Here is a 14,085-nt window from a genome sequence, read left to right as displayed (position 1 = left end):
ATGTTAGTCGAACAAATGAATGAATCCATATAGAACTCACCTAAGTGTCATATAGTGCACATTAATTAGTTTTCACATTGCCCTCAGCGATAGACAGGGTCATGACTCTTGTCTCAGTTCTACGATTGAGGACAATGAGGCTCAGAGATGTTTATCAACATGACTAGAGTCACACAGCTTCTAAAACAATGACCAGAAAGGAAGTCCTCCAACTCCTAGGCCAGTTCTCTCATTCTTCACAAAGTTAAGGGCCCACAAGGGCAATGATGCCAGAACCTCCATCCAAGGTGCTAGCTAAACACACAGACTCCTGAATCAGAGTCTCTGGGGGTAGAGTCTAGGAGCTGAAGAACAGGAAGGCTGTCTAACTTGGGCAAGGCCACTGAATTAGTAAACAGTGGGGCCAAGATCTGAGTCATAGTGTCCCCAACTCGATCATCAGGAATGTGATGAATGTCACAGAGGGGATGGGAGGTCCCACGGGAGCATGCCACCATACTGGCTCAGACTGAAAAATCAGACCAGCAAACCTTTCTCAGTCATGAAGCATTTGGCACAAGGCAGACCCCATACCCAGTATCTACCCCTGTTTCTCCTCCTTTCAACCACAGCTTGAGCATTTGCAGCCATGTCCTAAATCCAGGGCTTGGCTGATTTTTCAAAGGCCTAAAAATAGAGGTCCCTGTTCCCCATGAAGCAATTCCAGAAGCCATTTCCCTCTCCCCTTCTTCTTGTAGACACCCCTGAGATCTCTGTTCCCCAAATAAAATCATGATGAAATCCCAGGAAAAGCCATTGCTTGTTTCTCAGAATGACCTTCCTGCAGACAGGGAAGGTGCTTGACTTTCCCCAGAAGCATATAAGAACTGCAGATTAATTATACAGCCTAATTAGCTCTTTTCTCAAAATCTGTGCAGTGGGCACTTGGATGCAAGAATAGTAATAGTGGGCTTTGCATTGTTCCCTTAGTAATGAGGATTTGCAAGAAGGAAGGCAGGATTATTCCAATCTGTGATACTGAGCTGTGTGTAACTTATTTTGGAGTGTGGTTAATGTTCATTGATGTTATGCAACATGATTTAAAGAATGCACCAATAATTATTTTTATTTCAACAGTTGAGTGTTTGTCTAAATCTGTATCACAAAACCATATATTAGAAATTCATCAAACCCATGAATTTTCAGACAATCTTGGGATGAGGCTGAGTGTGTTAGCTACCATTGCTGCTTAACAAAATATCCCCCCAAAATTAGCAACGCACATTTTTTAAAGATTTTGTTTATTTATTTGGGAGAGAGAGAGCATGAGCAGAGGCGGGGGGTGAGGTGGAGGGGCAGGGGAGAGGGAGAAGCAGACTCCCCGCTGAGCAGGGAGCCCGACTTGGGGCTCGATACCAGGACTTAGAGATCATGACCTCAGCTGAAGACAGATACCTAACTGACTGAGTCATCCAGGTGCCTTGCAAGGCACATTTATGATCACACACTTTCTGTGGGTCCAGAATTCAGGATCTCATGCCAGATGGTTCTGACTTGGCATTTGTCATGATGACTCTGCAGTCATGATGTCAGCCAGGGTTGCGTTCATTCGAGGGCTTGACTGGGGCTGGAGCCTCTGTTTCCAAAATGGCTTCCTCATGTGGTTCACAAGTCAATGCCAGCTGTTGGCAAGAGGTCTTGGATTCTCTCCATGTGGATTGCTCCAGAGGGCTGCCTGAACAGCCTCACAGTGTGGCAGTTGCTCTCTCCAGAAAACAAGAGGAGAGCCTCTCAATGCCTCTGATGGCCTGGCCTCCAGAACCACACACCATCACTTCTTAAAGAGCCTGTTCATTACATACATGCATACATTGGCCCTGCTGGGCATTGCAGGGAGTACACGAGAATGTGAATTCCAGGAAGTAAGAATAACAGGGTGGGGTTGGCGTCATGAAAGGTGAGGACCTGAGACAGAGAGAAGGTTGTCCTTCTTGGGTTGTCCCCCAAGCCACAGTGCTAGTAAGTGGCAGGGTTAGGATTCTGTGTCTCCCCAAATCCTACACTGACGTTGTCAAACCAAACCTGGTAAGTTCAGAGGCCCACAGGAAGAGCTTATCGTAAAATCTCTTACAGCAGAGTTCTTGGGCTTTAAGAGATTTCGAAGTGTGTCACTTATTTCTGGAGACTTTTTATTCTATTTGCTCCTTCCTCTGACATCTGTAAAGGGAACCCCACACAGAAAGGCCCCCCCACTCATCCAATGACAATGTTTTTGTTTTAAAGAGGTGTCAAGGAATGATTCCTGCTCAGACTTGCCAGAGATCCAGAACGGCTGGAAAACCACTTCTCATACAGAGCTTGTGAGAGGAGCCAGAATCACCTACCAGTGTGACCCAGGCTATGACATAGTGGGGAGTGACACCCTCACCTGCCAGTGGGACCTCAGCTGGAGCAGCGACCCCCCATTTTGTGAGAAAAGTAAGAGTCATCTTGTTTTCTTCTTCTGGGTCAGCGGGTGGTAAATCCCTCCCATGGAGTATTTTTCATGTAGATGCAACGGAATCCCTTCATATAGAATCTGGCCTCCCTCCTATTCCACCATCTGGGCAGAGCTGCTCACAAATGTCTTCTTGGAGTTCTAGGTCAGGAATGTCAGACTCAGGGGCCTCCAGAAGCCTGGTGGCTAATGTAAATGAGGGAACTAGGCTGAGGGAGAGACAACAGGGAATGCGGTGAAGCCTGTGTGAAAAGATCGTTCAAATTCATCATTAAAACACCGGTAGTAACCACTCAAGACCAATCTAAGTTGGACTTTGGGGCCCCAGTTAGAAACCCCTGTTGCAGGTAACCGGCTTCACCCAGAGAATACCAATCCCAGCCTCTCGGCACCTTCTGCCTGATGCTCTCGGGCGTGCAGCCCAGGTACGACCCATTATAGCTCCATCTGGTGTCTTGAACAGTGTCAGAAAAAGGAGGTGCTTCTGGTTTCTATACTGAATCTTAGCAGAGGTGGGAGAGGAGCTAAATTTGAGGCTGGCCTCTTCCCGCTAACCATTTGCTTCCTACCTCCTCCTACGCAAGCCTCCATTCTGCATCCATCTTGCTGGGACTCCTTGGGGATTTTGGTAGACCTGCTTGGCCTTCCTCGAGTGACAGGTTGCATGATAAGAAATATTAAGTGTCCGCAGAGAAAGAGGGTATTGGGGAAGGGGGGGTGGTTATACTCAATCCCTGTCACAAATATTCCAATGGCAAAGAAAATTAATTATAATTGGGTGAAACATGAAAAAGAAAAATCCTCAAAATTGGCTACAAAAACATCTGCTTATTCCATAACAGGATGTGGTGTATGTTCGTGTGTGTGTGTGTGTGTGTGTGTGTGTGTGTGTGTGTGTGTGTGTGTTTATAATGATGGAAAATAAAAAAACCAACAATGAGAAGCACCATGGGGTGGTGAGACCCATCGCAAACACATTAACATGATCTACACCATCATTGCTTTTTTTTTCCCCCAAGATTGTATTTATTTATTTTAGAAAGATAGAGAGAAAAAGAGTGCAAGCAGGAGGAACACAGGAAGAGAGGCAAGCAGACTGAGCACTGACTCTACACAGAGCGCGGAGCCCAATGTGGGGCTCAATCTCACGACCCTGCGATCATGACCTGAGTCGAAACCAAAAGTCAGGCGCTCACCCAACTGAGCCCCATCATTACTTTATAAAATGTTTTAAACATACGTGTCTTCATAATGACTTTTAAATTTTTAAACAGTAATGATTTTTAAATATTTCGAATAATGACTTTTGAAATTTTTTTAATAAGAACGGCTTTTAAATTTTTTGAAGATTTTTAAACATTTTGAATAATAATGATTTTTCAAAATTTTTAATAATCATGATCTTTTTAGGGACCCCTGGATGGCTCAGTCGGTTAAGCATCCAACTCTTGATCTGAGCTCAGGTCGTGATCTCAGGATCATGAGTTCAAGCCCCTTGTTGGGCTCCAGGCTGAGCATAGAGCCTACTTAAAAAAATAAGTAAATAAAAGAATAATGACGATGGTGATTTTTAAAGTGTTTAAAATAATGATGATGATATACATTGCGGTAATGAGTTCTAAAAGCTTGGAGGGGACATAAACTAGCTCTCTCTGGGAAACTCTTCAGCTGCCTCACTCTTCTCCAGGAAAAGACCCAAATTAGAGCAAGTGAATTTGCACTGGGCCCCTTCTGGATATCAGCGTTTATGTTCCCGTGCTGGTTGCCTGTCGCTGTGCATCTAAGACAGAGACCCACCAACCTGCCTCAGTGGCTTCTCTTCTAGTGGAATAAGAACAGCAGAACATCCTGAAGCCAGTGGGTTCTCCCTCAGAAATCCCTGCGGGTCACCAATGCCTTTCATTCATTCATTCCAGTGATTCATTCAACGACACTCTTGACGTCAAAAGATGCACATAAACATATCTTCCCATGACACAAGTCGCAGGTGTTTACTTACAGAAGTCAAGCAGCAGTAAAATTAGGAAGTACAGCGTGAAAATCCCTCATGATCTTCCTCTCTGGAAATGATACCACTCTTAAAAGTTTATTCTGTGTTGTTGCAATCATCATGTGTTACACATACACACATTGATGTGTATGTGTGAATTGTGCATATAAAGACACGGAGATACTCATACAGAAACAGCCATAGGTAAGGATATTTTACCACTGCTGTTTTCTCAACTCAGAAACCCAGATACTTTTTCATATCACACATGTGGCATACTTCATTCTTTTTTTAATTGGCTTACTGTTTTCCCTTTATGGGCATTGATTTTTTCATCGAAAAGTATTGGATGCTTGTTTTACTAGATTCAGGTACCACAAAGAAAGCAGGGAAGGTCCCCCTCACTTTGCTGTCTTCAGTGGGTGCTCAGGATTTCATAGAACAGCTGTTCCATATTTAATTCTTCCCCTGCATTTTTTCTTTTTTTGTTGTTGTTGTTGTTGCTGTTTTGTTTTGTTGTTCTGTTTTTTACCATTACAAATAATTGTGCAGTGAACAACCTTGTACATAGGTCTTTGGGTCCAGATGCAAACATTCTTTGGGCTACTTCCTATACGTGGAATTAAATTCAGGTCTCTTTCGTCCCATCCTCTTCTCCAGCCACCTTCGATGAGCGATGAGCTCAGACACAGCTTCCAAACAGGAGAAGAACCAAGTTGGGAAACTTTCCAGATCATTCTGTAGTTCTCAGCAAACCTGTCATCATCAAGCATCCTAACGCCCTCTTGGTCTGATTTCGTCCATAGTTATGTACTGCACTGACCCTGGGGAAGTGGACCACTCGACCCGCTTAATTTCAGACCCTGTGCTGCTGGTGGGCACCACCATCCAATACACATGCAATCCAGGCTTTGTGCTGGAAGGGAGCTCTCTTCTGACCTGCTACAGCCGCGAGACTGGCACACCCATCTGGACGTCCCGCCTGCCCCACTGCGTCTGTGAGTCCTGTCTGTTGGCTTGATGCACACAGGGGCTTGCTGCCTCTTTCCAGGCGGAGGGCTGGGCTGCTAGGAGGAGGCATTCCACCGTTTGAGAGGGCTTACTGTTATTACTGTCCCCCGACCATAGCTGCCAGATCAAAGGCATGCGTACTAGAACATTTATGGTACATGTATTGGGCACTAGGCTAAGTCCTTTAACAATGCCCCTCCCTTCTGCCTTGTGAGCAAGGCACTGTTGTCTCTGTTGCAAGAAGAGGATACTAGAGGGTGTTATGCTAAGCCAAATAAGTCAATCAGAGAAAGACAATTATCATATGATCTCCCTGATATGAGGAATTTGAGAGACAGGGCTGGGGATCCTGGAGGGAAGGGAGGGAAAAATGAAACAAGAAGGGACCTGGGAGGGAGACAAATCAGAAGAGACTCTTCATCTCAGGAAACAAACTGAGGGTTGCTGGGAGGAGGGGGAGGGATGGGGTGACTGGGTGATGGACATTGGGGAGGTATGTGCTATGGTGAGTGCTGTGAATTGTGTAAGACTGATGATTCACAGACCTGTACCCCTGAAGCAAATAATATACTATATGTTAATTAAAAAAAAAAAAGAGGATACTAAGTTTCAAGTAGTGAAATCATTGCCCCAGGTCACACAGCCCATTAATAGTGGAGGCCAAGGTCAAACCCAGAGCTACCTGACTCTGCCCAACAATCAAGCCATCCACAGGACGTGAAATTGGTGGATTTAAACTCTTCTTTGGTCTTATCTATGTGAAGTCACTAACACAGATGTTTGGTTAAGAAAAGACCTTGGGACTTTCTTACTCATAAAGAGTCAAAAAAGAAAAGTCTTCCACAGTCACTCTGACAAGGGAGGAATTACTATTCATGCCAGGGAGAGAGGGTAGAGAGCAGTGGTCCAGGGGTGCTTAGCCTGAATGTGCGTGGGATCACTTAGGAAGTTTTAAAACTCGCCAGAGTTTCTGATGCTCCTGGTCTGGGGCGTAGCTCAAGCAGTGAGGTTTTGCAAAGCTCCCCCACCCCTCCCCCAGGGTTCTGATGTGCAGCCAGAGATCAGAACCACGGCTCAGAGGAATAAAGAGACGACTCAAAAGGAGGAAAGCCTCACACAATGTGGACTTGAGAAACCGTCAGCTGCGCTAATATTTTATACGAGCATGTTATGAGCAGCTCTATTAAGGGTTCAGTCAGCTCAAGTTCCAGAAGCTACTGGTAGGGCTACATCAAAATTAAAAGCTTCTGCACAGCAAAAGGGGACTTTCTTATTCTGGGTTCCCGTGCAATGAGGAAACTTGGACTTCATACCATGGGTCTCCATCTGCCTTTTTAGTCCAGGTCCTAGAGTTTCAGAGCTAAGGACGTCTCAGAGGTAAAATAAAATATGATTCAGACGTAAGACACATCTGCTCCCTTTTACAGATAATGGTTGCTATTTATTGATTGTGTAAGACATTGTGCTAAGCAGATTGTATGCATTTGTGAATGTAAGTGCATGTATGTGTGTAGCGTGTCTGTGTGTGTGTGTGTGTGTGTATGTGTGTGTGTGCAAATATACTCAGAAAACCAAAGCTCAGAAGGGAAAAGAGATAACAATAGTTACTGTTTGTTGAATGTGTAAAACACATTGCTGGGATGCCTGGGTGACTAAGTTGGTTGAGAGTCTGGCTTCGGCTCAGGTTATGATCCCAGGGTCCTGGGTTTGAACCCTGCACTGGGCTCCCTGCTCAGCAGGGAGCCTGGTTCTCTTTCTCCCTCTGTGTGCATGCATGCATGTATGGTTTGTTTAAAGGTGGCTGAGACTCACAGGGACATGTGATTAAGGTCACAACACTTTTTCATGAGCAGAGCTGAGATTCTGGTCTTGGATCCCACGGCCCTTTCCACCAGCCCTGTCCCAACATATTTCATCGTGAGTGACTGGGGACAAAGCCATGCAAGGATGTCCCAGCAAAATTGTATCCTATGGCCCAAACTCCTCACCCACAAGCACATCCCCTCCCAATCCCCAGACCTTTGGGCCAAGTTCCCAGGGCATTACGGGGAGAACTGTATCTCCCAAGAGGAGATGTTGAAATCCTAACCCCAGTACTGTAATGGGGACCTTTTTTGGAACGAGGGTCTTTGCAGATGTAACCAAGTTAACGCGAGACCCTACAGGATTAGGTTGGGCAACAACCCAGTGACCGGGGTCCTCATAAGAAGGGGATGTTTGAACACGGAGACCCAGGGAGAAGCCATTCTGTGCTTGCAAGTCTAGGAACACCAAGGATTGCCATCTACCCGTGGAAGCTAGGAGGAAGCAAGGATGGATCCTTCCCCTTAGGTCTCAGAGGGAGTGTGGTCCTTGAAGGCCACCTTGACCTGGGACTTCTAGCCTCCGGAGCTGTGAGACGGTGCATTTCTGTTATTCAAAGCGCCCCCCCCCACCGCCCCGTCAGATGCACATCGCTAAGGCAGCCCAGAACACCCGTGCGGTTCCCATTCCCTCCAGGAGACTGTGAGGGGATCAGCAGCTGCTTGAGCCGGTCCAGCTACAGAGACCCAGAGATGAGAAGCTGAAAATAAAAGCTTATTTAAAAGGACTGAAAGGTGGAGGTATCATTTAAGAAAGAAAGAGAGAAAGAAAGGAAGGAAGGAAGGGAGAAAGGAAGGAAGAAAGGGAGGGAGGGAAGAAAAGGAGGGAAGGGAGGAAGGAAAGAAAGTCACTTCCCTAACGAGGCACAGCCTCCGAAGACCCTCTAGGCTGTGCTGGCTGCTGGGTTTTGGAGACACAAGCCTCCCTCCCTCTGAGGCTGCCTTCCCCTGGAATCTCAGTTGTGACGGCTTCCCTGACACCCGTGCTAATGAGTCACGAGCCAGGCTGGGTGTCAGGAGACACGTGATCCTCCCAGAAGCCCAAACAGCAGCCCAGCACGTGCTTCCAGCCTCATTACCAGCAAGCGAGACTGGCAGGAGATGGGAGGCAAGAGGATGGTCAATTCTGGCAGTGGGGGCGGTGGGGGAGCTGGGGGAGTGGCGAGAGAGACAGGCTGTATCTGGATTCTGAGGTGTTTCTAAGGATGAGTTTGTCAGACATCTACAGCTTTCAAGCGTCTCCTCTGCCCATCACCTTACCAAGCCCGTCCCCAGCATTAGTGCACTGAACACTCGTGAAACTGTATGGGTGGTACCTGTGTTCACTTAAAAGCAGGCAAAGGAGGCCCAGAGAGGGTGAACTGCTTTCCTGAGGTCACATGGTAGGGAAGGGGAGAAGCCAGGATTCCTACTGAAGACTGACTAAGCCCCAAAGCAGCATTTTCCCACCTTAGCGCTCTGAAATCCTGGCTTCTGAACAAAGCTCTGGTGCTTTACCCTTGACAACGATCTTCCACCAACAAGCTCATGCAGCGGACAGAGCCCGTTGTAAAGCTCTGAATGTGTATAGTTTTTTTTCCTGGTGGCCTGCTCAAGGCCATTGTTTGGTCCAGCCGGGACTCCAAACCATGTCTTTTGAGTCCTCCAAGAACTGACTGGTCAAGCATGGGGAGAAGGAAGTGTTTGGAATTCACAACCAAACACCCCCACGCCCAGCTCTGCTGGGTGACCTTGGGGAAGTAGCTTGCCCTCTCTGGGCCTCAAAGCCCTCAGCTGTGGAAAGGGAATGCTGCTCCCTACCAGACAGGGCAGTTGGAAGTGACTCATGCAATAATTCAAAAAGTGCTTCCGAATGCAGACACGGGCGTGTCCAGGCTTTCTCCCCTCGCAGTACCCTTGGCGTCTCAGGAATTTTTTTGGTAAATATCCTAGGCTGAAATACCTAACAGTTCCATCTGCTAAGTAATTAGCCCCAAACAACTTAATAAGTAGCTCTATCCTGACAACTTAGTAGCCGTTTGAAAAAGTAATACACGTATTACAGGATTTGATTTTTTTTTAATATTTTTTTTTTATTTATTTGACAGACAGATCACAAGTAGGCAGAGAGGCAGGCAGAGAGAGACAGGAGGAGGAGGCAGGTTCCCTGCTGAGCAGAGAGCCCGATGCGGGACTCGATCCCAGGACCCTGAGATCATGACCTGAGCCGAAGGCAGAGGCTTTAACCACTGAGCCACCCAGGCGCCCCCAGGATTTGATTTTTGATTGCATTGTTTAAAGATTTTATTTATTTATTTGAGAGAGAGAGAGAGCAGAAGGAAAGAATCTCAAGCCGACTCCCCGCTGAGCAGGAAGCCCGATGTGAGCCTCGATCCCATGACCCCAAGGTCATGACCTGAGCTGAAATCAAGAGTCAGATGCTTAACTGACTGAGCCCCCCAGGTGCCCCATGACTTTTATTGCATTCTTAAATAACTAGAATCACAGCTACAGGGGTGTGGATGCCTCTTGGGCTCTGACAGACTTCTCAGATTTTGGCAACTGGACTCTGCCACCTTCATTCTGTTGCACACTGATTTTCTCAGACCTCTTGCTTTTTTTCATCCACTGAAGAAAACCCAGCTTTGTGAAGACAGGGCATCATCAAAAGAAATGTAGCTCTGTCTAATGTTGGCACCATTCACATGGGTCTGGGAGGTGTTCCTTTGTCTCCTCCAAGTTTTGAAAAATCACACAGGAGTGCTGTTTGTGGTGGCACCCTGGGGTGCCTCAGAGCACAGTTTGGGAACTATGGTGCAAAAGCCCTAAAAATAAACAGACATGATCCACACTCTCAGGGAGCCTGGGGACTATTGGAGATGGGAGGAGGAGAGCCAGGTCTGTGAAAGAAATAACAATGACTCCTCGGCATCACCTCCTCCAGGAAGGCCTCCCTGACTGCCTAGGCTAGGTCATGTTTCTCTTCCTGTAAGCTCCCATGGCTCCTACAGTTGCATTGACCACAGCACTTGCAGCAGTTTATTGAAATGATCTCTTTACCTGTTCGTAGACCCAAATACATAACTCACTTACCAGGTGGGTTTTTGAAGGCTCAAGAAACGACAGCCCTTGCTACTGTTGCTGCCATTGATGTTGTTGGCAGTACTAAATGCAGTCTTTGTTGCAACTTCCCTTCTTTGGTGGTACCTGACTCCCAAAGCTCCCATCCAGAAAATAAAAACCACACCACCACAAGTAATGAAGAGCCTACAAATTCAGTGAGGGTTTTATGGGCGGTTCCCCAGGGAGAAGCTTAGGGATTCCCAGGAGGCCCTGGCTCTTCACACCCTGCCCTCGGAACACCACACATAGGAGACATGGGGCTCTCCTGACCGGGGCAGAGCCCGCGTGGCCAGACTGAGGCCATAGTAAAAGTTTCCACTGATGTATCATCCCCAGCGGCCTCACCTTGGCTCCCATGCCAGCTTCCAGCTGGGTGCCCCATCTTCACTTAGAAATTCCTGTCTCTGAGAAAGCAGTAGCTCAGAGGAATTCATGACAGCCCAGGGGACTTGGCACAAGAAGGGTCCCTCCTACCTCCACTACCCCAGAGCCATTCAATGCACCAGATTTCAAACCCGCCGGGTCCACCACTTGCCGGTTGAACGACTTCAAACAAGCCACCATCCTCATCAAAAAGGATGATCATGCCAACGTAAATACAGATGCTAGTAACCGTGTGTGGCCCACCGTGAGGGCTTAGGTATCACTGGTTGCTAATGATCATACAGATTTGATGCTTTGATATTTGTGGGGTATTTTACGAACCATTCATAGCAATACCTGGGGAACCTGATTTTCACATTTTGTTCCAATGTGTTCCCCCAAAATGTACATTTTTCCCCTATAGTTAAGGAGAGGGGAGAAATGGGAGGAATATAGAAGTGAGGGTGGGTTTGTGACTGTTTCCAAGACTGCCAGTCCAGCTCAGTTGCATTCCTGAGAAAGAACAGAATGAGTTCACACGGAATTGTTGAAGAGCCGAGATCAGTGATTCTCCACCAGGGTGACTCTGCTCCCGGGAGACATGTGTCAGTGGCGATTCCTAGAGACATGTTTGGTTGTCACAACAAGGAACACGAGGATAGAGATCAGGATCTAGTGGCTCCACGTCCTACAAGGTGGGGATGGCCCCATCACAAGGAATTACCCAGCCCAAAATGTTAATAGCATCTAAGGTTGAGGAAATCTGCCTTTGATGGTCTTATTTCGAAGTTTGGGCACATCCTTGGAGTGGGAATGTCATCACCCAGCCACATTTCAGCTGAAGATGGGGTCTTGACCAGTCCATTTATGTAATAAGCCGGAAACTTAGAGTCCAGAGCCTGGAATAGGTTAAATCAGGAATGGGTTCAATTCTCTAGTATGTCTTAAGCTGCCAGGCATCATTATGATGCTCCTACTGTATAGCATAGGATCATATATGAGAGTCCTTATACAGCAGGCCCCGGGCTTCAAGCACACCCTAACAGGTTCATCTCCAGTGAGGAGAAGCGATATTAAATAATTAAATACAAGGCAGTGTGTTCAGTGCTGGGGCAGAGGAAGAACTAGGAAGATTAGTGACTCTATTAGGGATAGAGGACCCCAGGAAAGACTCCTTGGAGGTGGAGAAATGAGGACTGAGTACTGAAAGATCAGACTTATCCAAGCTGGGTGGGCAGGTAAGGTGTAAGGTGAGGAGGAAGAATATTTCATAATATGACAACATGGCCATCCATCATTGACTGAGCACCTATGACCTGCCAAGAACATGCTAAACGTTGGGGCGCCTGGGTGGCTCAGTGGGTTAAGCCGCTGCCTTCGGCTCAGGTCATGATCTCAGGGTCCTGGGATCGAGCCCCGCATCGGGCTCTCTGCTCAGCAGGGAGCCTGCTTCCTCCTCTCTCTCTACCTGCCTCTCTGCCTGCTTGTGATCTCTCTCTGTCAAATAAATAAATAAAATCTTTAAAAAAAAAAAAAAAAAGAACATGCTAAACGCCTTATATTCATGACCTTATTTAATCTTCCAAACCCCTATGAGAGTATTCCCATTTTACTGATAAGAGAAATCGAGGCTCAGAGAGGCTGTGGCCCTTGCTGGAGGTCACACAGCGGGTATGTAGTAGAACCCAGATTTCAAGCCAGATTCCACATCCTGGGACGTACGATGGTGCCCATGAGTAATAGGTGGCCAGGGGCAGGAGATGGGGAGGTGAGTTTGGGGAATGGAAAAGCATCGGAGGTGAGGGAAAGGCAGAGAGACCGTACCGGCGAAAGGTACTGGCGAGGGTAGCGAAAACAGGACCAGGCAGGCTGTGAGCGGGAGTCCCCCGGGATTTGCGTGGCCTCATCAGAGCTGTTTCGGGCTTGCATTTCAGCCGAGGAGTCCCTGGCATGTGACAACCCTGGCTTGCCCGAAAACGGCTACCAGATCCTGTACAAGCGGCTCTACCTGCCGGGAGAGTCCCTCACCTTCATGTGCTACGAAGGCTTTGAGCTCATGGGCGAAGTGACCATTCGATGCATCCTGGGACAGCCATCCCACTGGAACGGGCCCCTGCCCGTCTGTAAAGGTACAGAAACCCACTCGCCACGCAGAGACCGGGAGCAGGAGACGTCCAGTCTGGCTTCTTGCTATGAATCTCAATTCGCTCTCAAAAGTCCAGCTACTGTATTTCCTGACATCTAAGATACCGCCCTTATTTTCTGCACCAAGAAAGAAAGAAAAAAGTGCTGTCCATGAAACGATGGCACAATGCCTTCTCCTGGCTTAGCATTTTCATCTCTACTTACTAACAGCTCTGTTTCGAGCTGAGATTTTTATCATGAAGGAGAGCCATTCTGCTTTGAACTCCTGCTTCGGTTACGCGGCTTAAACCTTCCCTGCCTCCTGCATCCCGTTTTCATGACCACTTGGTTCCCAGGGGTTACGAGGGCTCCCCGGTTGCCCCTGGGGTGGTCTCCCCGGCCGCTCTCACCCTCCCCAAACGCTGATGATGCTGTGATGGGCGAAGGCGCACACACAGGCATCATGAGCGCCACCTGGTGGCAGAAAATTAACATGCCGTTGGTTGCAAGACCGACCTACCCCCATCCCAGAGATGGTGAAGAGGGAAAACTTGTTTTAAAATCAGTAAACACTCATCACCGAAATTAAATTTTGACAAAGCCAGTGAGATTTGGGTTTGTTTATCCAGGTCTTTGAGGTATACAATTAATAACAATATCCTAAATCTGATCTTAGCCTTTTATGGCATTAATGCCCCTTTGAGAATGAGGCAGAAAGTTCTGAATTCTTTCCCCAACAGCGACAGAGGCATCATGGAGTTTTACATTTCTACTTGGGAGCCCATAACTTCAATGGATCCCCAGATGCTTTGTGATGAACTTCAGCCTCAATTAAGCCTTACAAATGTTTTCCAACCAGCATTTCTACTCCTAGGTAGAGGCACAAAATAATTGCAAACAAGTACTTACTTGTACATGAATATTCCTAGTAGCATTGCTCATAAGAGATGGGAACTACCCTAATGTCCATCTACTGGAGAACAAACAAATAAAATGTGGCCTAACCATAGTGGAATATTATTCAGCCATGAAGAGGAATGGAGGGCTGACACCTGTCACAGCCTGAATGGACCTTGAAAACATGATGCTAAGGGAAAGAAGCCAGACACAAAAGATCACATATCCTATGATTCCATTTATATGAAATATCCCAAATT

The 14,085-nt window shown here is 47.1% G+C and overlaps 1 protein-coding gene across 1 annotated transcript in view; it reads left to right on the top strand.

Annotated features, from left to right (window-relative positions):
- LOC111160026 (seizure related 6 homolog like) overlaps positions 1–14,085 on the top strand; it is a 180,941-nt gene that overhangs the window by 156,916 nt on the left and 9,940 nt on the right. The window contains exons 11-13 of the mRNA XM_022522791.1: positions 2,263–2,457; positions 5,273–5,464; positions 12,739–12,933. Coding sequence (XP_022378499.1) covers positions 2,263–2,457; positions 5,273–5,464; positions 12,739–12,933 — 582 coding nt within the window. The remainder of the gene's footprint in view (positions 1–2,262; positions 2,458–5,272; positions 5,465–12,738; positions 12,934–14,085) is intronic.

The sequence above is a fragment of the Enhydra lutris genome, unplaced genomic scaffold, assembly GCF_002288905.1.
Source record: "Enhydra lutris kenyoni isolate GAN:26980312 unplaced genomic scaffold, ASM228890v2 scaffoldscaffold73, whole genome shotgun sequence".
Lineage (NCBI taxonomy): Eukaryota > Metazoa > Chordata > Mammalia > Carnivora > Mustelidae > Enhydra > Enhydra lutris.
This window is presented reverse-complemented; position numbering and strand designations above follow the sequence as displayed.